The sequence below is a fragment of the Sander vitreus genome, chromosome 4, assembly GCF_031162955.1.
Source record: "Sander vitreus isolate 19-12246 chromosome 4, sanVit1, whole genome shotgun sequence".
In the NCBI taxonomy this organism is placed as follows: domain Eukaryota; kingdom Metazoa; phylum Chordata; class Actinopteri; order Perciformes; family Percidae; genus Sander; species Sander vitreus.
The window spans coordinates 2,334,030-2,359,420 of record NC_135858.1 but is presented as its reverse complement, the minus strand read 5'-3'; the positions used below and the strand labels follow the sequence as shown (position 1 = coordinate 2,359,420).

At 42.2% G+C, this 25,391-nt stretch overlaps 1 protein-coding gene across 1 annotated transcript in view; it reads right to left on the bottom strand.

Moving 5' to 3' along the window:
* The window catches only part of LOC144516431 (carbohydrate sulfotransferase 11-like), a 35,538-nt gene that overhangs the window by 3,833 nt on the left and 6,314 nt on the right, over positions 1-25,391 (bottom strand). Inside the window, exon 2 of the mRNA XM_078247692.1 lies at positions 6,284-6,363. Within this exon, the coding sequence (XP_078103818.1) occupies positions 6,284-6,363 (80 nt within the window). The remainder of the gene's footprint in view (positions 1-6,283; positions 6,364-25,391) is intronic.

Genomic DNA, 25,391 nt, shown 5'->3' with positions numbered 1-25,391 from the left:
GATTCAGTACGGTTTTCTGAGGATATTAAAATAGCCACATGGATGCACCACAAGACAAACAAGCCATTCAAAAAGAATACCAAAGTCTTCTTAAGTATGTTGAGTACTTACACACGTGTCAACTATAGCGTGAAGCTGCAGACTTAGCTGCAGGCTTACTCGGTAACCAAATCCAGTTTTCACGCTTTTCACCAAACCGAAGGCAATATAATCGTTGCAATATTCTTTGAAAACAATGTAAAGACATTGTTAAGAAATGCTTTATGCTGCCCAGCAGCAAAACCAAACAGCACACAGACAAAGTTAGCAATTAGCTAATAAACACTGCGGAGTATTTAGCAGCTAAAGAGTCAGATCTTTTTCAAATATTGGTCAGCGTTATATTTACAGCTTGTTCCGCTCCCCCAAAGTAGCCACAAAATATATTTTTTAAATCAATTAATGCAGCTTTACATTTAATATCAGTGTAGTCTCGCTCTGCCAGACCCTCCTCCAAATCACGCTGGCGGAGGGTCTGGCTAGTCCACATAGCATTCAGGGATGGGAGGAAGACGTGCTCTGGTTCATTGGCATTTCTTTAAACCAATCACAATCGTCTTGGGCGGTGCCAAGTGCCGGAGAAAAGTTGTGACGCTGCTGCAAAACAGCCTCGAGAAGGAACTTGTTTTGGTGGAACGTGTACGTTCAAAGGTTGTTTTAGTCGTGCAACAGAAAACTCAATTTGAAAGATAGTCTAGCTAGCTGTCTGGATTTACCCTGCAGAGATCTGAGGAGCAGTTAACCATAGTCCTCAGAAATCAACCGGAGTTTAGAACGCCAACATAAAGGGAGCCCAAGGTAACGGATATCCGGCCTAAATTAGTGAAATCCAGCGGATTTTCCAGCGGCAACGGAGCAATCCCGGAAGTGGAACGTCAAGCATATAGATTGATATCAATGTAGCAACTGATGTGTGAGATTTGAATCTGAATGGGATAGTATTGAGATAAAAAAAAAAAAACATGTTTTAAATAAAACAGGTTTTATACAAAAATTATTTTGGGTATTTGGACGCATTAGCTGTGGATCTTAAAGGTCCCAATCACTATTTAATTACATTTTCTGTAATTATACAGTGTTACATATAGAGGTCTACTCCTCGACGCAGCGGGCCTGGGTCCTTTGCTGCATGTCATTCCCCCCCTCTCTCCCCTTTCATGTCTTCTGCTGTCCTATCAAAATAAAGGCTGAAAATGCCCAAAGAATAATCTTTAAATTACATTTTCTCAACTGCACGGGATGCTAGTCTGCAGACTGCAGGCCGATATCTTCCATTTCCATCACTTAGCCTTTCACTTCATTACCTGCTGCTCGTCAGAACAATGCAACATGCATGAGCAAAGAAACACAAAAGCATTCACATATTGTATTTACATATGTAAAATACACAAAGCGTATGAATCCTATTCGCTGCCCGTTCGCGGCGAATAGGATTCGGAAAGAAGTAAAATATCTCAAGCAATTAAAAGTAAATGACGTCTGCTGGAGCTGGTTTGTTTTCTGGCTTGCACACCTTCCTTCTACTCACAGGGAGATTTAACTGGAAACAGCTGTTACAGAGCTGTACAGCACGGTGCTCTATGGCTATATAGAGAGAGATCAATGAGAGCGATAAAATGACTATTTAGAGGCCTGTTTGTTAGAGAAAGTCTTTAAACCCTTTCATCCCTGTCATTTTGTGTGGAAAAGCTATTTTTATTTATTTATTTAACCCTCCTGTTGTCCTCGGGTCAAATTTGACCCGTTTACAAAAAACTTTCGATATCATAACTATGACAAAAGAACGTTGGAAAAAAAAGTGACAAATGTTGGAAAAAGCTACAAAAATGCAGGAAAAAACAAAACGACAAAAACCTTCTTTTTTTTTACGCTGAAAAAAGTAACCAAACAAATTGAAAGAAAGTGACAACATTTTTTTGAATAAAATCGACAAAAACGTAGAGAAAAGTGTAGAGTTAGTAGTGTTATGGGAAGTGAGGCTCTTCCGTGTGTAGAAAAGTACCGTAGCGGCAGCTGCCGCTGACACAGTGATGCACATGCTTTTCCATGGGTAGTGAAACTACAGTAGTCAGTGTTTTATGTTCGCTGCAAAGACAAACTAAATCACCTGATTAATGCAACGTAATCACGACATCTCCCGGCCATTTTTCACCGCAGAAAGCTGCTACCAGCCAGGCTAAAGCTAACATAGTTAGCCTAAAGAAACAAGGCGTCTGTCCCAACTAACGTTATGGTTCGGAGCTGCGACGCTGGAAACTTAACACTAATTTACAACAGCAGTCTGTTTCTGATATAACGTCATTTGACACTGATTTTAAGTGCTCTTGGTCACACAGTTTGTTGTAAGAGTGTGACATGCAGGCTCTGCATGCACAGCAAACCAACAATCATGATCAATTTTAATCAATTTATCAAACAACCAAAGCAGCCCCCGCTAGTCGACCACAACATGAAGTTTAGAGGAAGCAACATGCATTATTAATATCATTCACTTTAGCCTGGATTGATATTATATGAATACAATGGTGTCATGTCAGTCACCCAGTGTATTTCCTCCTAATTTCCCTCTCCAAAATCTCTTCAGAAGAGTAATCACAGCCTTACTTGCTTTGGTTTTTGTAAAGCATTAAAGTTCAACAAAGACTGGTTCACATTAGAAAATTTCCTTTTTCATTTTTATTTTCTTTGTAGATGCTCTCCCTACAAAACCACCCCCAGTAGTTGAGAATGATTTAGTATTTCTAAATAGGGCTATTTATGTCCTGATATATATCGCAGGGGGAAAAAAAATATCGCAATGTAAGTTTTTTCCAATATCGTGCAGGCCTAGTCGACGGAAAGCAGGGCATGGAATTAACACCCGACCACCCGCCAAATGAGGGTGAATTTTGCACTGGCAGGTAGCCAATGAGAATTGAGTGATTCAGACGCGCAACTATCGGTAAGCAGGGTACGCGGTTGCTTACGGGACTGGTTCAATGAGGGGCCCGCATCACTGGAAGACATTCATTACTCGCGACAATCCCAGCAGTCCCACGTGCAGCCACTGACCAAGCGGGAGTGAGAACGGGTCAAATTAATTTCCTCGTTTCTGTTATGAAGGCGAGATGTGTGTGTGACTCGAAAATCTCACATTTACCAACAAAACGTACAGCGAAAGACCACGCAAAACATTTCAGACCGTCCTGCCAACCTGTAAACATTTTAACATCAATGTACGCTGTAACGATGTTTCACTCTAAAGTCAGCGGCTGCTGTTTCAATCCTGTCGGCTCTCTGCAGCGGGCGGGGCTGCTGCTCTGTTTCCCCCGCGACTGACGCGCAAACACACACACACACACACACACACACACACACACAAAAATCACACATGGTGGATGCAGGAAAAAACACAGATGAGATGTACAGGATGACCTAAATTGATGACAGCTACGCTCGTTATTGTAAGTGCAATAAGTTAAAGTCCAATAAGTGCTTTATCAAACCGTATGAATGTGTGTCCCAGTGCAGGATAGGAAATTAACTAACGATGTAAAAATCAACAAGCCACTGACAGTGACAGATATGTTCATATTTGATTCATTCAATAAATTATTATTTTGTGTCTTAAATCCACCAGCCGTTTTCATATTATAACAACATTTGCAGCATCCTGAGCCTTTTTTGGTAAGGTTCCCTAGGAAATCTCAGCCCAGAGTAATTAATTAATAGTAATAATTATTATTCTCCCCAAAACAAGTTTCCTTTTTATTTATTTCTTTATTTTTAAGAACTATACAAAAAAATTGCAACTTTTTTTGCAACAACTGGCGTTATAGTGCACATTCACTAGTGTTTTTTTTGTTGTTGTGGTGGGCGTAGGCCACTCGTGATTTTGTCACGATGGATTTAAAAATCCACCTGCCACAGTGACTGGTGGTCAAAAAAGTTAACTTCATGCCCTGACGGAAGACAACACAAGGGTTAAAGGCATGTTGACTTATCTGTGTATCGTATGAGACTGCCCCTCTTTCTTAAAGAAAAACAAGACTAAAAGGCACCAGTACTCTTTGGGTCTCATCGAATGCACCTCCTAAATTACTGAGCTCTTAATTGTCTGACAATGCCTGTACAAACCCATAAAACCTCCTAAATAAATGTCACTGGTATAATTCAACAAAGATGGCTGACCCATTTTCTTCTTCTGCTGGATAAAGCAACATCAAAGCAACCGTACTTGACATGGAAATGTATCACAGAGATCAGGGATGATTTGTGTGAGGCGAGTCGAGCAGGAAAAACACCATAAGATGGGTGTATAAGGGCTGGTGCAAAACAGATGTTTTTAATAGGATTGGATTCAGGATGCTGATGTCTGTTTACTCCTACTCAGGTTCATACATGGAGGATGAACACAAACACTACACACACATATACACACATATACATACACACACACACACACACACACACACAATCAAAGTACCCGCAAAGGGTAAAATGCACCCCTAACTGTACTGCACGTCTTAAACAGGCTGTTCTTAAAAAAGTATAGTATCTTAATTTAAATACACTTACTAAAAATTCCTTCTTTTTTTTTTATATATATACCCAATATTATGGGTTCTGTCTAAGAGTATACAATGCTGAAAAAACATTAGAAAATCTTTAAATCAGACTCCAACTTAAAGCTTTAGTGCGTAACGTTTCAATATTAATGAACGTCCGTTACATTCGAGCCATTGCCAAATGAGTTGCTACAAAGCTAATTAAGACTATCAGCTCCACACAACTCACTCTGTATTTCTCAGTATGACTATGTTCAGAAGATTGTCTCGTCCGGTGACTTTCCCGTGCAGAAACTCGAGTGATGACAATTACCTCTTCTGAAGAGTCCATTATGTTGTAATCCTCCGAGTCCTCCTTGGCTACTAGCAACTGTGTGAAGAGTAGGGTTGGGTACCGAGACCCGTTGCTAATATGACAACGGTGCCTAAACGACCAGTATCTACCGGACCGAATCGCAACGCGGATTTCGGTGCCTCATTTCTGTGCCAAGTAAATGCCTTTTGCGCTGCTCTCTGATGCTCTGAAACAGACGTTAGAAGCAACAGGAGCATCGCTGCACGTGACGCTAGTTAACGCTACACTTGACAGCAGGTAACTTTAGCCTACCGTTAGCTAGCAGCTGGATTAAACACAGTTAAAATGCTGACAGCTAAACGGTGTAAAGGGTGACTGTATTTCACTGTATAGGATTCCAACAGCGGGATGTTAAGCAGTGTGCAGCTGCACAGACAAACAACACAGACGGTGCGTTCACTTGAAACAAGTAAGCCTCGTGGTGCATTCAAAGTTATTGTAAAATACCGTATTCCCTACTACCGATTAGGCACCAGCACCGTTTTAAAAGTACCGTTTTAGCACCGGTATCGGAAAAAACCCAAATGATACCCAACCCTAGTGGAGACGGCGTGGGGGTGGTGCGCGGTCACGGAAGGCTTGTATCATGTGGACACGCCGACAGTTTTGTTGTCATTACTTAGAATTCCTCATGGGGGCGACAAAAACTACGCACTATAACTTTAAAGGTGCTGTACTCAAAACACCGTGGTCTGGGATTGCCTCCACACGGCTCTCAAAGACTGTTCCCCAACTCGTCAAATACCAACTCTCAGTACCGGCCCTCGGCATCTGATACCGACGCACAAGGCATTCACATGCACTAACATGCACGTGCGGCCGGAGCGGCTATCCAAACGAAGATCAGAGAAGCTCAGATTACACCACACACAGAGGGAGAGTGACTTTGTTCTCTGCTCCGGACGCCATTACTCCACTATATCTTTACGTGGAAAATAGTTGTTTACTGCTCTATTAATGTTCTGAATATTGACTACAGCCCCTTTAACGTAAGACTTAGCCAAACTTGCTTCTGGTAAACGCTGTCTGCCAGTTATTGTTTGGGCCTTTCCGAGTTCTGTCCTTGAGGCATCAGTGCCAGGAACACATACATTCATCAGGAATCAGGATCATACATTGTTCATCCATCATTACCTTTGCAGAGAGGGCTTGAATTCAATTAGAGCTCAAATTAAGTTTGCATTTTAAATTATGTTTATATTATTAAATTATAAGTTATATTTTCCTAAAGAATGCATGAGTACGCCTGAGAAAATATTCATGAATATTTGTACAGAAAGAGTTCAACTAGGGATTAATAAAGAGTTATACTGCAGACTGTTTGTGGTAAGACAGGACTGACCTGGTCACCATCATAAAGCGTCTGTAGAGGACTCCTCCTCGACTTCTGCCCACTGCTTCCTTCACCGACTGGCTCCGAGGCTGAGGAAACAGAACACATCTGTCATGAAATCTGACTGAAAGAGCTTCCAAAAAAAAACTGCGTTAAGTTAAAGCAACAATCAGACATAATGAAATGGCCCATAATGGTGCATTATGAAACAATAGCACTCACTGTATTCAACTTAACAATGTGGTCCACAAAGAACAACAAAATAACAAGTAAAAGAATAGAAGAGAAGTTGGAAGACAAGAAAATAAACAAACCAGCGCCACTGACCATCATACAAAATACTGTAAATAACGTTTTTGGAATCATCTTACAATGATACTCGACCAAAATATCTAACACGCCCTGTAACAGGGTCACATGTGAAGACTGGTTATGCTACTTTATTCCCCATACAATGCATATCATGATTGGAATCCAAGTGACATGAATCCAAACTGACCACAGCCTCTGTTCTTTGTGAAGGACAAAAACCTGCTTTTAATCCACCTTTAAGTTCAAAGGCAGTAGGCCTGGGACGATATGCTTTTGTCCCGATTTGATTCTTTCACGATACATGGCTGCCGATTCGATTTGTATTGCGATTTTCCTTTATTGCGATTCTAGAAGTATTGCGACTCGATAGTATTGAGTATTGCGATTTTTTTTTCCTTCTTTAACAAAAGTTGAATAATACACTTCCAGAGTCAATCATGGCACGTTTCTAAAAACTAATAGTTTTATAAGAAACAGAAACTGTCTGACATGTATTTCATTTGTTAAGAAGAACATAACATGGTTATGTTTTCGCTCCGTTTTGCTGGAAACGGATATGACGTAGTCGCTGTCGGCGGTACCGTGTAAACACAAAATATTTAGGTCAATCATTGGTTTGAAAAAGACGGAAAACAATCACGGTTCTAGGGAAAAGAATTTTAAAATCATCACACAAAAATATCACAATACATTCGATTTTCGATTCCCCCCCCCCCCCCACACCCCTAATAGGCAGCAAAGATAGATAATGTATGGTGTACCATAAACATTTTTAGATGTAAACAAGTAGAAACTAGGGCTCCCCGCTTCCCCCTCCTGAGGTGGCGAACGGTTTTCCAGAAGTACCTTGGTGCTGACCGAAAGTCCTTCTCCATGTCTTCTCCGAACTTCTCCCACACACGCTGCTTTGCCTCTTTCACGGCAGAGGCTGCAGCCCTGCGGGCCCTTCGGTACCTTGCAACTGCCTCCGGAGTCGTCTGGGATAACATATCCCGGAAAGACTCCTCCTTCAGTCGGACGGCTTCCCTGACCACTGGTGTCCACCACGGTGTTCGTGGGTTACCGCCCCTTGAGGCACCTAAGACCCTAAGACCACAGCTCCTCACCGCAGCTTCAGCAATGGAAACTTTGAACATTGTCCACTCGGGTTCAATGCCCCCAGCCTCCACAGGGATGCACGAAAAGCTCCGCCGAGGTGTGAGTTGAAAAGTCTGTCGGACAGGGGCCTCCTCCAGACGTTCCCACTTACCCGCACTACCCGCTTTGGGCTTACCAGGTCTGTCCAGAGTCTTCCCCCACCCCCCTGACCCAACTCACCACCAGATGGTGATCGGTTGACAGCTCCGCCCCTCTCTTCACCCGAGTGTCCAAAACATACGGCCTCAGATCAGATGAAACAATTATAAAATCGATCATTGACCTTTGGCCTAGGGTGCTCTGGTACCAAGTACACTTATGAGCATCCCTATGTTCGAACATGGTGTTCGTTATAGACAATCCATGACTAGCACAGAAGTCCAACAACAAACAACCACTCTGGTTTAGATCAGGGAGGCCGTTCCTCCCAATCACGCCCTCCATGTGTCTCCATCATTACCCACGTGCGCGTTGAAGTCCCCCCCCAGCAGAACTATGGAGTCCCCGACTGGAGCCCCCATGCAGGACTCCACTCAAGGTCTCCAAGAAGGCCGAATACTCCGAACTCTTGTTTGGTGCATATGCACAAACAACAGTCAGAGTTTTTCCCCCCACAACCACGCAGGCTGACCGGGTTAAACTCCAACGTAGTGGCGCTCAGCCGGGGGCTTGTGAGTATCCCCACACCCGCCCGGCGCCTCACACCCTGGGCAACTCCAGAGAAGAAAAGAGTCCAACCCCTATCCAGGAGTATGGTTCCAGAACCGAGACTGTGCGTAGAGGTAAGCCCCACCAGATCTAACCGTAGCGCTCCACCTCCCGCACAAGTTCCGGCTCCTTCCCCCACAGAGAGGTGACATTCCACGTCCCCCCAGAGCCAGCCTCTGCTGCCCGGGTCTGGTCCGTCGAGGCCCTCTGACCTTCACTGCCACCCATGTGGCAGCGCACCGACCCCCAGCGGTTCCTCCCACAGGTGGTGGGCCCATGGGATGGAGAGATGTCCGCCACGTAGCTTTTTCGGGCTGTGCCCGGCCGGGCTCCGTGGCAAACCCGGCCACCAGACGCTCGCTGACGAGCCCTCCATCTGGGCTTGGCTCCAGACGGGGGCCCCGGGCTTCCTCCGGGCAGGGTCACTTCATCCCTTCCTCGATTTTTCATAGGATTTTTGAACCATTCTTTGTCTGGCCCCTCACCTGAGACCACTTTGCCTTGGGAGACCCTACCAGGAGCACAAAGCTCCAGACAACACAGCCCTCAGGTTCATAGGGACACACAAACCTCTCCACCACGATAAGGTGATGGTTCCTGGAGAATTACTCCAACAGATTAATCGAAAATCAAAAGTTAGGCAATAAATTTATTGGTAATTTGATAGTTGACAACTAATTGATTAATCTTTGCAGCTCTAGTAGAAACATACTGTAGAGAGCAAACTGCAGTAACACAGATTAAACCATTTTGTATGGGAACTATAATGAGAATTGTATAGTTTTGTTATTGTCACAGTTGTATCTGCTCCAGTGCTCGTATAATTGTAGATTTAAAAAAAAGGCTTTGGCAGTCCTTCAGTTTTCTATATTTAAAACGGTACTTTTGTCAGACTCTGTGGGAGAAAGAGAAGCCAAAGTTTCTAGATAAGGTCTGGGTATGTTGGCAAGCATTGCTGGATGAGTGCTCACACCAGTATCGGATTACACAGCTTCACCGGGTCAGAGCCACAGTACACAGTTTCACTACCTGAACCTAGAAGTGCATTTGGGCAAACGTTATTAGTATGGCACTGCAGCTTTGTAATCAAATGCTGGGGAAACTTCACCCCAACTTAAACCAACTAAAGTTAGGCTCACCTTAATTAAGTAAGTAAGTAAGTAAACTTTAGCTTTATATAGCACCTTTCAAAGACAAGAGGGGTCACAAAGTGCTTTACAGTGAAAAACAACACAAAAACAACAACACATACAAAGCTATATGGCTAATTAAATGCTTGTCTAAAAAGATGAGTCTTCAGGTGTTTTCTGAAGGTTTCCACAGAATCCAAAGCTCTCAAGGCTAAAGGGAGAGAGTTCCAGAGCATTGGGGCCACCACAGAAAATACACGATCACCTCTTGTTTTAAAAGGGATTCTGGGAACAGTTATAAGTTCTTGGCTTGAAGACCTCAGAGAACGACCAGGAGTGTGTGCGTGCAGTAGTTCCTGGATGTACGAGAGAGCTTGGCCATGTAAGGCTCTATAGGTAATGGTTAAAATTTTAAAATGCACTCTAAAACCAATCGGTAGCCAATGAAGAGCCTTAAGCACAGGAGTAATGTGCGACCTCCTGCTGGTCTTAGATAAAAGTCTTGCTGCTGCATTCTGTACGACTTGCAGTTTGTCCAAGGAAGATTTGTTTAAGCAAGTGTACAGTACATTGCAATAATTCAAACGTGAAGAAATAAAAGCATGAACAAGCATCTCCATCTCTTTTGCAATGTTCCTGAGATGGAAAAAACAGGAACGAACCACAGACTTCACATGTCAAAAATGACACCCAGATTTCACATAGAATTACAGTCAGAGAATGATAGAGTCCCAATGGCCTGCCTAGGGGCAATGTTATCTGGGGCAAAGATCATCACCTCAGTTTTGTCAGAATTTAATTGCAAGAAATTGTCAGCCATTCATTTGTTAATGGAGGCTAAACAATTGTGCAACAGGGACAGTTTGTCTAGCCTATCAGGGCTAAAAGATAAATATAATTGATATCATCAGCATCAACAATGGTAAGATATATCTTCAAAACTACCAATAATCTTACCAAGAGGAAGCATATACAGACTGAATAGCAAGGGGCCAAGCACAGAACCTTGGGGCACACCACAAGACAGAGGAGCAGAGTCTGACATGTATGTTCCCATAGACACAGAACAACTCCTGTCTGAAAGATAGGAAGAAAACCAGTCCAGAGCTGATCCAGTAATGCCCACAATTGTTTTCAGTCTCTCTATCAGAGTGCAATGATGATGAACAGTATCGAACGCTGCACTGAGATCTAGTAGGACTAGAACAGAACATTTACCCCCGTCAGCAGCCATCAAAATATCATTAGAGACTTTAAGGAGAGTAGTCTCAGTTGAATGGTTTTTCGAAAGCCAGACTGAAACTTATCAAGATATTTTGAGAATCCAAAACTTTATTTAGCTGGCTCGCAACAACCTTTTCTAAGATTTTTGAAATAAAAGGCAATTTAGAAATAGGCCTGTAGTTTTTAAACGAAGCTGCATCGAGATTGTTCTTTTTCAATATAGGCTGGACAACAGCATGCTTAAAACAGCTAGGGACCTGGCCCAGCTGAAGAGATACATTTAAAATTGAAACCAAACATGGTCCAAGTAGATGTATGGATTTTAAAAGTAAAGATGTTGGTAAAATATCACCAGGGCTTTGGGAAGGTTTCATCGAGCCCACTAGCTTAATGAAGTCAATCAGGGACAAGGGGCAAAAGGAGTCCTGTACTGAAAGTCTCTGATGAGTAACAATATGGGGGTTTACTGATGGTACTATGCCTGCTCTGATAGCTCTAACCTTGTCCACAAAATGAGACAAAAAATGGTTGCAGTCAACATTTGAAAACAAAGGGACAATACACTTGGCAGGGGAAACAATGTTGTTAATAGTCTCAAACAGAGCTTTAGGATTGTTTTTACAGGCAGATATCAGCTTAGTAAAATAAGAGGCTCTAGCCTCCTTGATCATTTCATTTAGGTCTATTAAGAGCTCTTTAAGATACAGGCGATGGACTTGGAGCTGAGTCGCTTTCCATAAACGCTCAGTTCTCAGACAGACACGCCTCAAGCTGCGAATGGCGTCATTCATCCACGGGGATGTATTAACAGAGGGCTATTCTCTAATTTTAAGAGGCGCCACTTTGTTCAACAGCAGGGTGCAATGATCATGAAACGACTGTGCACAAGCAGCCACATCATTCGAAATAAAAACCGAGCTTAAGTAAAATGCGGCTGAACATTTCTCAACAGTAAGCTGGTTAATCAAACGTGAGCAGGACGCCCGTTTAACGGGCACAGGATCCTCATTACAGACAAGATCAAATGAGATGCATTTGTGATCACTGACAAATACATCTTCGATGCAAACATTATTAATGTTTAAACCATGAGCAAAAACAAGATCCAGCGTATGTCCCTTGCTGTGCGTAGGACCCAAGACATGCTGAGTAAAATTAAAAGATTCAGTGATACTTACAAATTCAACAGCATTTTTGAAAGTATCATCATCCACATGAATATTAAAATCACCAACAATTAAATGTCTCTTCCGTTCTTCACCTTAAATGTAGTTTGAAACATGCCAACTTGTGACATACCCTCTCTGAAATGTTGGCATCTACCAACAGTTTATAAATTGCTTTAATTAATAATTGCCATTATCTTAACTACCTTCGTCGACATTAATGGTTTGTAGTTGACTCCTGGAAAAAACATTGCAATGGTAATTCTGAAGAAATCACTTCTGTGTAGCATTTTATATTTAAGTAATAATTCAACATTTTAGGATACACGCTTATTTGCTTTTTTTTAACCAAGAGTTTGATGAGAAGATCGATACGACTCTCATATGCATACATCAAATATAGAGGTACAGCCAGGAGAAGGAAGTGTATTACTTTTAATAAACAAGTCAGCTCTGTTGTTAAAGGTAGTTTTTAATCAGCTTAGAACAGTAGCCAAGCTGAAATACTTTTTATTTAAGAATGATCTTGAAACAGTCATTCATGCTTTTATTAACTCACGCTTAGACTACTGCAACTCACTATACACAGGCCTAAGCCAATATAATTTAAAACAGACTCCAATTAGTCCAGAATGCTGCTGCACACTGCTCACTGGAACCAAAAAGTATGACCACATAACTCCCGTTTTAGCTGAGCGTCTTTGGTTGCCAGTGAAATTCAGAATACATTTTAAAGTGTTACTTTTTGTAGGAGCGCTACCGCAGGTCCTTCATTCCAGCAGCAGTCAGACTCTTTAATACAACATCATAATGTAGCACTGCTAGCTGTTTCTGCAATATGAGCCATCACTGGACAATATTCTGCACTATGCACATTTATTTATTTATTACTCTGTGTCACCTCCAACTGTGCAATATGTCATCTCTACTCATCTGTGTTTATATACACTGTTTATATAAGGTTGTTAATTGTGTAAATACGGTTGTTTTTATTACTATTATAACTTATTCTATTTTTCCATTTCCTATAGTCCTAATATGTATATTTTTTCTCCTGTGTCTACTTAATGTGTCTTTGTGTTATTCTGACGTGTGTACATTTTTCTTTTGAGCTGCTGTAGCACAGGAATTTCCCCAGTGTGGGATTAATAAAGTCTATCTTATCTTATCTTAAAGCACTCCATGGTCAAGCCCCTCTGTATATTTCTGATAGCCTGTCTACTTACTCTACCGCCAGGTCACTCAGGTCCACAACCCAACAACTCCTTGTCATCCCGCAGACACGCCTAAAAACCAGAGGAGACCGAGCCTTCTCTGTAGTAGCCCCCGAACTCTGGAATTCCCTCCTACCCCATATCAAATCCTGTAACACAATTGCCAGTTTTAAGTCAAACCTGAAGACGCACTTTTACTCTCTTGCTTTTAATTCCCTTTAATTCCTTTTGTTCTATTGCTGTTTTATTTTATGTTATATTATTTGACTTTACCTGTGCCTTATTATATTCATGGAGTCTTGTACACTTGATTATATATTTTATGCCTTCCCTGCTCTACCTATAAAGCACGTTGGGTCAACTGTTGTTCATTTAAATGTGCTATATTAATTAAATGACTTGACTTAGCTTAGCTTAGCTTAGCTTAACTCACAGACTGGAAACAGAGGGAAATAGCGTACCTGGCCCTGTCAAAAGGTAACAAAATGCATACCAGCACCTATAAAGCTGATTACAGTAGTTATCCGTAAGTAAACATTTGTTTTACGTGTATAAAAACTGTGTTTTGGTTCAGTTTACAAGTCTTTATGCTGAGCTAAAGCATAAACCAGCTGCTGGCTTAAGTGCTGCTTATAGACCTTTTTAATGGAATTCCATTGCTAGGCAACAGCCTGGCCCCTGATTAACTTCCTGTCAGTTGATATCATTCACATACACTGCAACAGGAAATCAACTTGGGGCCAATTAGAATGTATTTGTTTACAACTGTGAAATGGTCTATTGAACGGACAGACACAAGAGTGGTATCTATCCATCTTCTTATCTGGCTCTCAACAAGACAGTCAATACGTGTATTTCCCCGAATGCCGAGCTATTTTTTTAAAACTTTTTTTATCCAACTTTGTTCAATTCACATTTTAATTTAGCATTCAGTTGTCTTCATGGCAGCATAATATCCTCTACCTAACCCCCGGCGGATGGTATTTGCTAAGATGTGAGAGACAGGTTGGCTTATATTATTAGTCAAAAGATGAGAGGCTGCTTCCCTTCTTTCACCAACTTCCTTCAGTTGTTTGCTTATTGTACAGTTGCTAATGGGACCAAGATAAGAAATCATTTTACACATATGTGAGGATAATTATTTATCAAAGAATGGACAAAATCACTGGAGTTCTCTTAAAAGCTTGTTTACTTGCAAGTAGAGTCAGCTTTACAGCACTCACAGCATAAGTACAGAAAATGACTGACAATTGTTGCCTTTATATTGATTTTACCTTGGAGGCCCACCAGGGTAAAATTTCTGCTGCCACGGTATCATAAATAGGGCAGACGCACAACAGGGTTTCCGCTATGTACCCCGTGCACCGCCGCTCCTTCAGCGGTTTATGAAAAGTCAGAAAGTCGTAATTACACGACTCTGCAGAGCTGTGTGCTCTACTGAACTCAAGCAAACTGTCATTCGCTCTCTCTCCCCTTTAGGGTGAGCAACTGGAACACTGACAGGACGTCATCACCCGCGAAGTCATGGCAACCAGGGGCGGATCTACAGGGGTGGCATAGGGTGGCAAATGCCACCCTAAAAGAAAGCCTTGCCACCCCTGCTGCCAGTTGGCAGCAACGAATTAAAAGTTATGGTCAATTTGACAATTTATGAGCGCAAATCTCCAATGTCCGACTGCGGTGAATGCAGCACGAGATGATGCCAGAGCGGCAAGAGACTGTTTTGTTTGGAAAACTGAGTGGCGCGAAGCGAGGGAGCCAGGAGTCGTGAGGAAAGGAGACACGGCAGACACATAACTATCAAGAAATGAAATTATAATGAAAGCACAGTGCTAGCATAGTTGCGATGCTGATTTTGAGATGATAAAAATCAGGTTGAAGAACGTTATTTCGCTAACTAGCTATACATATGTTAGTTAGGTCTGACGTTTGTTCTGTGTAAAGTAGGCTACAAAAGCTAATACTGATTCAACGTCTGTCAAGGAAAACATTGTAAATTTACTTTGAATCTCACAGAAATGAAGAGGAAAGGTAGCATTTGTAGTTTTTTCTCACCAAAGAGAAATGCGAGAGAAATAGAAAATGAACAACTGAACGGAGAAGATGAGGTGGAAGGAGAGAGAGAAGACGAAGACGTGGTGGAGAGAAAAGGGCCACAGAAACGTGACAGAGATAGAATACAAGGCCAAGGTGACCAGGGACAGGAGGAGGTGGGAGAACGCCACAGCGGTGAAGATATGGAGGGAGAGCATCAGGGAGAACGCGAGAGACAAGATAACGTGCAGGGCTCAGACAGTGAAAGGGAAAGGAGAGTGCCATCACCAACGATCTCCAGTGTAGAATATTTTTTAGATCTATTGCTCAGATTAAATAATAAAAACAAATGTCATTTGTTCTGAGATATTTTTACAACGGTGTGGTTCATGAAAGCTTTCTGGAGTTTGAAGTGGCAGAACACCTGGATGCTGCCGCCTTAAGTGACAAGATTATATTCTTCCTCGAGAAGCATGGGCTGGAGTACAAGAACAACCGTGTAGGCCAGGGCTACGATGGCACAGCAGTGATGCGCGGGGCACCTGCAGGTGTTCAAGCTAAAATAAAAGAAGTAGCCAAACATGCCTTCTATGTTCACTGTAGTGCACACTGCCTGAACTTAGTTATAGAAGACGCTGTAAAAAGTGTGGCAGATGCAGGAAACTTCTTCTCATTATTGGAACGACTGTATGTATTCATGTCTGGGTCTTATGTACATAACAAACGAAGTAACATTGATGCAACTCAGAGAAAACCAAAGAGGCCAAGACAGACAGCAAAGGTGCTTCAGGATACTGTCATCCACTCCACCTTGGGACAGCATGTAGTTCCAGATAGCAAACACACTTTTTGTGTCTCTGTGTACTATCCAGTTCTGGGTAACGTGATTGGAGAAATAGGAAGAAGATTTTCCTAACACAAATTGTAACATTATGCAGGGTGTCCAGGCACTAAATCCGTCAAGTCCGACTTTTTTTGAGAGAGGAGGCTGTTCTCTTATTCACTTATCAGACGAGGAGAGTACTAGACAGACAAAAAGGGGGAAAAGGAGAGTCCTACCACTCTAATGGAGTTCACTCAGTTTTTGGACCCATACCAGGATGTGTTTTAGGAGTTGTTGAGGTTGTGTAAAATAGCGGTTGCTTTACCTGTGAACAAAGTTTTTCATCTCTCAGGCTCATAAGGACTTATTTGCGGTCAACTATGACAGAAAAGAGACTATGGAGTTTGGCTGTACTCAGCATTGAATCAAAACGCACAAGGGCATTAGATCTAGATACATTTCTGAAGCGTTTCGCTGAGCAACATGGAAATCGTCGCATTCAGCTGTTACAGGCATGACAACTTCATGTTCTGCTCCCTGGTGGGCCTTTACAAAGCTGATAAAATGATGACCTCAACAGAACCTGTACTTTAAATGTCTGTGTTTATATCTTTGTTTTGGCAACTGAGAACCTTTATTAAAATCAAAAGTGTGAGAAACAAAGTTTAAAATGGGACACTGACACTCCTGCTGAACATGAAGCAGTGTTGTTATTGTTGTTGTTTTTTAATGTTTCTTCTTTTGTATATGCAGTATAAAACTGTCCAGAAAGGGCCTGTATGAACCTACTGACAAAATGTTTTTGTACTTTTTCAGACTGGGAGCAAAATGTATTTTTATGGGACTTCTTTTCAGGTTTGTGGAGATTTTGATGTAACATACCCTTTGTAACTCTGTGAGCCTTTTTGTCGGTTTGTTGATACAGCAGCTCATATTTACATGCATGAAATGTCCCTTTCAGGTCGCCTTAACTGCTGTGAATATTGTATGTACTGTACTGTATTTCTCATCACTTTTTCAGTAAAGACCTTATCTGTCAAAAAAAATTTCAAGTTACTGAGGGACAAATGGGTAGAATGTGTGTTCTGAGTAAACACTAAAAGCGATGTCCAGTACCTTGTTTGAGTGCCATGACCCATTTATTTCCACAGTGTATTTAGGCTCACTTTAGTACAGCTCAGTCCATAGATCTTCATGTGGAGTTTTTCTTTGTATAGTTTCTTCTTGTACAAACGCTGCCTCTCTGACACAGTCAAAAGCTGTTTGCTTTCCCTCTCACACATCTGCCAGTCATCACCTGTGTCTTACCTTAATGCCTTACCTGTGATAATGCCCTTTATTTCCATCATACTTCTATCTCCTATTAAGTGAGATCACATCGTATGGTCACCTATTCCTAATATGAACTGTTTCACATGAAACCTCAAATGCAAGACATTGATTGCATGAGATTAAGTTTGCCTGTATGGGTTTGTAAATGGCAGCCTGTACCCTTTTGTAGTGTGTACATACTAATTCTCATCAAACTGTGATAACTGTGATTAAATTCAGTATATACACGTCTGCCGTATGTTGCCACCCCTCAAAAATTCCTGCCATCCTCTCGTCACCCCATAAATAAACAACAGGGCGAGTACTACTAGTCACTCAGTCTTAGGCAAAGTGACAAACAGCGACGAAAGACGCGACATGAAATCCGCACTCACGCGGGTCCCGTGAAATATGACGGCTACAGTTTATTAGAAAATAGCGTTGTGGACACTGAATTTGATGAATTTACTGTTTATCAGACCCAGATGAGACAAGACGCTAACGTTAGCGAACGCTGCGGTGACTGTCCCTCTGCCTTTGACTCCGCGCTGCAGGAGACGCTGACGCGCTGTATTAACGTTACTGTTTAAAAAACGTTTTCCAGGTTAGTGAGGGTGCACACCGCTGAAAACCAACATGAAAAACGTAGCTACTAATGTTCACTCAGCGTTTTGTTTTGTTGCTAAACTGTGTGTAAAATGAGCGGTCACATTAAATCACCGGTTTCAGGTAACGGCACCCTATGGTACCGTCTATTTGCTGGATGGTTTCAAGGTAACGGTCGGTAGCTAACGTTAGCAGATAAGCCCGTTGACAGCGACGTTATTGTTCATATTTTGGCACAATGTTTCTGACCATAGTATAGGCCATAGTGACTGAAAGTGTGATGTGAGATGCTAAAAAAAAAACTACAAGCTGTTTTCAGGTAACGTTACTTTTTGATGTTCAAACATCCCCCCCCCCCCCCAGTTGCTATGAAAAGTTCTTTCTAGAGGAAACACTGGGCTCTCATGATTATCTCATGAGAAACAGAACACACACCATGCAAATACTTTAACACTAAAATGAAGCAAAGATTATAGCAAGCATAACTTTTCTAACAACATACTAGAGCTTGCCTCAAGTCAAGAAATGTCCCAGGTTGGTCTGAAGAGTTAAAGAATTCAATAAGACTAAAGCTAAAGAACGTATAATCTAATAAAATTATTTGAAGGCAAGGTTGCCTGATTTGTGTTTTCATATCTTTATTAAAAGGTCCCATGGCATGAAAATGTCACTTTGAGTTTTTTTAACATTAATATGCGTTCCCCCAGCCTGCCTATGGTGCCCCAGTGGCTAGAAATGGTGATAGGTGTAAACCGAGCCCTGGGTATCCTGCTCTGCCTTTGAGAAAATGAAAGCTCAGATGGGCCGATCTGGTTTCCCTTTATGATGTCATAAGGGGAAAGGTTACCTCCCCTTTCCTAAAGCTGTTTGTAACGCAGAAATAAAATGGATTAACGTTTCATTTTATTCATATAGTTTATATCTGACTTTACCAGCTGACTTCTCTATTGGCCGTTGAAAGAGGTGAAGCCTCTTACGTTCTAAAACCAGCCTCTGCAACTTGAACAGCAGCCAAGTGGCAGTCAGTCGCAGCCAAACCATCAGCTAGTTTGAGGCCGGTTGAGGATTTTAAAGCGCCCATATTATGGTCATTTTCAGGTTCATAATTGTATTTTAAGGTTGTACCAGAATAGGTTTACATGGTTTAATTTTCAAAAAACACCATATTTTTGTTGTACTGCACAGCTCTCTCTCACTGCTGCAGATCCTCTTTTCACCTGGTCTCTGTTTTAGCTACAGAGTGAGACCTCTTTTCTTCTTCTTCTTCTTCTACTATCTTTGATTGCACTCGCACATGTGCAGTAGCTCAGATGTAGATCATGTCAGCTAGCTAGCTCCATAGACAGTAAAAGAAAGGCTGTTTCTCCAACTTTGGTCAGTTACAAGGCAGGATTAGCTGGGAGACTTCTAAATGAGGGCGCACATGGAAGTAGTTCTTTCGTAGATTATGGTGAAATTGTGTGTGTTGTAGCAGTGCTTTGCTATTGAGAACGAGGTAGCATGCTAGTGTTAGCATTAGCATGCTAACGCTACAAGCTAACGGTTGCGGTTAGCCAACTCGTTTCGGCTTGTGACGTCACAAGCCGTGCCGATTTTGACCAGCTCACCCGGAGACTGAAGGCAGGACACATTCAGAAACCGAATCTCACTCAAAACAGCATGGATGGATTTCATGCTGTGAAAAGGCAGCCACCTGTTGTGAACAAATTCAGCCCAAGCGCTCTTTGGTGACATGGTTGATTCTGTTACCCTTGATCATCTGTCCGACAATTTGATTGGTCCGAACAGATCTTGTTCAAGCATAGTTGCTCCTCAACGGATCGAGTCCAGACCAAACTTCCCGACCTCGAATGTTGTGGGCGGGGCTAAGTTCGGCTGGCATCCAGGCTAAGGGGGACCACTAAGGCCTATATAAAAGCATCCAAAAGGCAGCATGTCATAGGACCTTTAAAGCAATCCTTTTCCAAATGAGGAAGTGATAATAGATAACCAAGTAAATACAAGACACTTATTCAGGAAATGATCTGACTCTGTCCTTCAGGTCTTTTGCTGCCACTTACTTTTCTTCTTCTGTTCTGTGTGCATTACTGAACAGAGGAGGTACACCCCAAGCCGATCGACATGTGACTCTGACATGGTATACTTTAGTACTTTAATATATTTGGTTCGGCATGAAAATCCTGTGCTTGAGGCAAAAATAATAGATATAAAAAACTCCTGAGCACGCCTTGCTGCATAAACAATAAAATAGAGTCAATATCTGCTGCCCTGAGGCTGTGAGTCAGGATTCAGCAAAACAACTCAATGCTGGGTCAAGGAACAACAAATTGGTTTCAACTGCTCATTTCACAGATCTTATTATGCAGTGTCATCATTTAAACTAATGTAAAAGAAAAGTCCCTATAACTTCAGTATGTTTTTAATGCTTTCAAAGAACCTTATTAAATAACCCATAACCTCTCTGCACTATGCAGTCATTAAGCTCCAGAGTTGCTTAGACAGCAATAACATTTGTAATCTGTATGCAACTGAATTTAAAAGTACATGGGACTCAATGCTAATTCGTGGCATTCATTCAAGAGCCCAATTACGTCAAGACATTGATGCATTGACACAATATTGAGACTAGAGGAAGACTGAGTTGTGTGTGTGTGTGTGTGTGCCTCTTCCCACACTGTGGTGTGATCAGGCCAGGCATGTGTGCCAAGCAGCTTATGAGCTGTAAACCCACTGACACACTCATGGTGGAGACAGCCAATGAGATATGTACAGAACTGAATGTGTAGTCATGACCACACTATGGAGGAATAAATAAGTATATGAGGGATACAACATAGATCTTATAAGTGAAATTTCATACCGAGTTGTCACTCAAGAGTACCGCCAACTGCTTTCCATCCTTCACAGTGGGCTTGGTGTAACTTGGTGCTATGTTATGGAAAACTCCAACAGCAAGATTAATCAGCACATTTTTGGTCTAAGAGTTTGGTGGTGTGACAATACTAACAAGGCTAGTGGGTGCTGCAGTAGCTGGAACGCTAACTGCTGACATGCTACCCCTCTCATGGCTTCTTCTTGTAGACCATTTTGTTTGATAAAAAGTTATTGAAAAGGGAAAATAAAGCTCTCTAAGCCATTGACTCCTGCCATAACTGTCTGCAAACCATTGCTCTATTGAGGAGCAGTTTATACCGACAGAGGAGATTAAATAACAGTGAATGCTGACACACAACTAAGTGTAAAGATAAGATACAATAGCATACTGTATTTGGACTCTCCGGCTCTCTGTTCCCTCAAAGGCCATTACTGTCAAGATAGCTTGCTATTGGTCAATGGCACAAATTTGTGGGTCAAAATTTGTGGGGCTTTTTGTTGCTGTCTTAGTTGATTTTAAGGGGTTGCGGGTGGGCTAAAAGGAGGGCTTTATTCTTTACTCCGTGGCTGTCTTACTTTATGTTGTTTGTGCCCCTTGGAAATTCAATAAAGATATGTTAAAAAAAAATATGTGAGATTATCAGAAGTTTGCCAAAACATTTAAAAAGATTAAAAGAATTGTGGGACACCAAAGGTGAACTCAATGCAAGTTGAACTTTGCACATATTAGAATTGCCCCCATAAGCAAATCCACTATTAGCTGTGATTAAAGTCTCTGCTCTGGCAATTTCACCATTTGAAATGCTGGTGTGTCAAGGCCTTAATGTTAATCATTCACAGTGTGAATAAGATGCCAAATTCTGCCTTATTAGTTGGAATGGTCAGAGTCATGCTGCTGCCAAAGGAAGGTGTTGTCCTCTGCCTTGAGCTGCCTTGTGTTTCTAAACACATGATCACATCCTTATGGAAACTACCAGTGATTAAGGAACACATTTCCAATATGACCACTCCCAAAGCCTTCTTACCCCTCTTAAATGAAACACCGGTCAGCAGAGGTAAAGTCTGAAATCATTTTGGAACTGAGAAATACCTGGCAGACTGAGTGTTTCAGCAACAAGCTGAGATAGCAGTACATTAACTGGGCTGAAAGAGTGCCTTGTGTGTCATCACTCGCCTGCTAATGTGGCATTACTCAGCAAGCGAGGAAATTTATTATCCACATCTTGTTATGAAGTATTAAACAGAGCAAGATGAAAATATCAGGGAATTAACTGGTTCAATTCTTAAAGCTGAGAAGCTTCTAAACACAGAGAATGGGATACTGTGCATTGTGAAGAAGTTGTGAAGAATCCCCTATAACTGTACAGGCCTGGCGGGCCGCCGGGTCAACAGGAACCCCCGTCCGGCCGGACATTTCTTTTTTAAATGCCAAAAATAAATGGCAAATATCCAGGGTTTCACTATATACACACTCTGCAGCGGTGCAGTGCCGTAAACTGCAGCGACGCACCGCCGTGAGTCCATGAGCGAGGCAACATCTAATAGATAGATCGATAGATATCCAGTAGCTTAGACAACCATAACACAACAAACACATCTACACACATATATCTCACATACAAAAGAATCACTCACAGAAATGTAAAGAGTTAACTATTTGTGAAGTGATTACAAAGGTCTGGTACGGACTGACCATGTGATGAAATGACCATGATAAGGTGCTATGGTAGAGTGTGTGCAATGGTGGTAGTGCAAAAAGTGAACAGTGCAGGGATTGAACAGTGCAATAGCTTATTATTAAATATTAACTATGACTATGAAAAGACAAGAATGTAAACCTAATATAATTAGTATTGCTTGACAGAAAAAAAATTATATACTTTAAGAACAATATATAACAGTGAATAAGTTATAAGATGTATATATATGTTATGACCAGGGTCTAGATTGTGTAGGAGGGCTAATACAGCCTATAAGACAGTCAGGTGTACAGCAGACAAAGTGATATAATGGTAGGGGCTGAGAGAGACAGGCTCATGCTGAAAAGTCCATTTCTCTCCCTCCCCCAAAAGTTGGATGGCCCTGGGGACAAAGGACCTCCTCAACCTGTCTGTTGAGTATGACAGTGACAGAAGTCTGCCACTGAACATGCTCCTCTGTTTAAAGAACGTGCCGTGTAGTGGGTGGCGGTCATAGTCCATGATCGCACAGCATCCTACTCATGGTCTGTTCCTCTGCAGTTGTTGTGAGTGACTCCAGCTCAATGCCAACAACAGAGCCAGCTTTCCTTACCAGTTCAGTCGCCCAGCGTCTCTCTTCTTAATGCTGCCTCCCTAGCACACCACAGCATAAAACAAGACACTGGCAATGACTGACTGGTAAAACATCCAGAGGAGCTTACTGCAGACATTGAATGAATGCAGCCTCCTCAGGAAGTGAAGCCGACTCTGCCCTTTCCGATACAGTGCATCCGTGTTGGCTGACCAGTCCAGTTTGTTGTCCATGTGTACCCCCAGGTACTTATATGTGCTGAACACCTCCACATTGACCCCTACAATGGAGACTGGTAGAATGTGTGGCTTAGATCTCCTGAAATCCACCACCAACTCCTCGGTCTTTGTTGCGTTCAGCTGCAGATGGTTGAGCCTGCACCATTGCACAAAGTCATCCACCAGGTTCCTGTACTTGTCCTCCTGTCCATCCCTGACACACCCAACAACTGCAGTGTCTTACGAAAACTTCTGCATGTGGCATGACTCAAAGTTGTAGCCGAAGTCAGAAGTGTACAGGGTGAACAGGAACGGTGAAAGCGCAGTCCCCTGAGGTGCTCCGGTGCTGCAGATCGCAGGTCTCTGAGAAACAGTCCTTCAGCCTGACGAACTGTGGTCTCTCCGTCAGGTAGTCTGTTATCCAGGATACCAGGTGAGCATCAACCCCCATCTGCACGAGCTTGTCTCTCAATCTGATGGTGTTAAAGGCGCTAGAGAAATCAAATGGCGTTTTTCCATTACATGGTACCTGCTCGCCTCGCCTCTACTCGCCTCCACTCACTGTGCGTCCGTTTTCCATTGCAGATTTTAGTACTGCCTCAGCGTGGCTGGTCGTCATAGCAGCGCCACAATAAACTGCCGTGACCTAACGCGACACACACACAGAACGTGGAAGGTGTGTTGTTGCCAGAAGACACATTTTGTTTCAAATGAAGCTGGAGGCAGCAAAAAAAAAAACACACAGCTGGCTAAACTATTTAAAAATGGCGGGTTTGTTCAGGACACCCCCATCTGTCGCTTTCACGTCACCTTTTGGTATCGCCTCAGCTCGCTTGGAACCTCGACTGAGGTGGTACTAAAAAAAAGTACCTGTTAGCAGGTACCAGGGACTTTTTTTCGTACCACGTAATGGAAAAGCGCCAAAAGAACATGATTCTCACAGCACTTTTCCCCTTGTCCAAATGAAGTGTCTCCAAAAGTGAAAAAAATCTACAAAGACACAAACACAACTTCTAAAGCTATGGGCTCAAACCATGTGCTATTCTAACCAAACACTGTCTCAGCTGTTAGCTCAAATTCCTCTATAAGGAGATTCACCAATCCCACCTAAGGCCTTCCAAAGGAAGGAGTGGTCCTGTTGGTTTAACCCTGTCTAGACCCAGAAACTGCAACATTCCTCATGATTCGCACAAAACCAAGGGCTTCGGAAATGCAAAATATAGAAAGGCTGATGTGTGTTCCTCCTGTCCCGGTCATAAACGGAGCTCTGTGTTTAGGTCCCGCTGGGAAAACTGGGCGCCCCTCCCCCCTCTTTGGCCTCTCCTGCCAACTTTACTGAGAGCCACACTGTACAAGGGGAAGCCTGATCCTTTTAGGCCACAAACGTGTGTGTAAAGGGTGTAAGTGCAAAGGCTGGTGTAGTGTCTGTTTATTGAGTCTTAGAAGAATGCATGCAGATGTGAGATATGAGTCTTTCTGATCCTGTTCAGAGGCAAAGAAAATGGTAATTGGTTACGTTTGGTATCCAGTTGCATGTTCCAGCACACCTTCATTTAATAGTTGCAAGTGCAATAATCTATCTGCAAACTAACAGGGTGAGGATAAAAAATAACTGAAAGAAAAGACAAAGACAAACTGACATATGTTGCATCTGTTGGATAAGCAGATGTCACAAGCTGTCTCTTTTTGAATCCTCTCCAAAGTATAAATCATCAACTGGGGAGTCGATTGCCTCCCTAACTAAGAGCTCTACACGCTGTCAAGTGCCTGTCATGGGCCATGAATACCTGTCCGTTTTTGGAACTTCCCATTTTTGTTAACTAAAAACTATACATTGAAATGGACTTCACCCTGCCAGCCCTCTAGTACAAAGTCTGTGAAATCTCTATCATGCAACTGGCGCAAAACCAGAAGAAAAAAACAAAAACGACGAGATGGGGGAACTTATCTAAATTGTCAGAGAAATTCAAGGAATGGCAAGAGACTTTTTTTAAATTTATTATTATTATTTTTTTTTACCGTTTCGACATGACAGCCTTCACATCGTGGCTATGAGTGTGTGTGTGTCTTTCCTATTGAGCAATAGCAA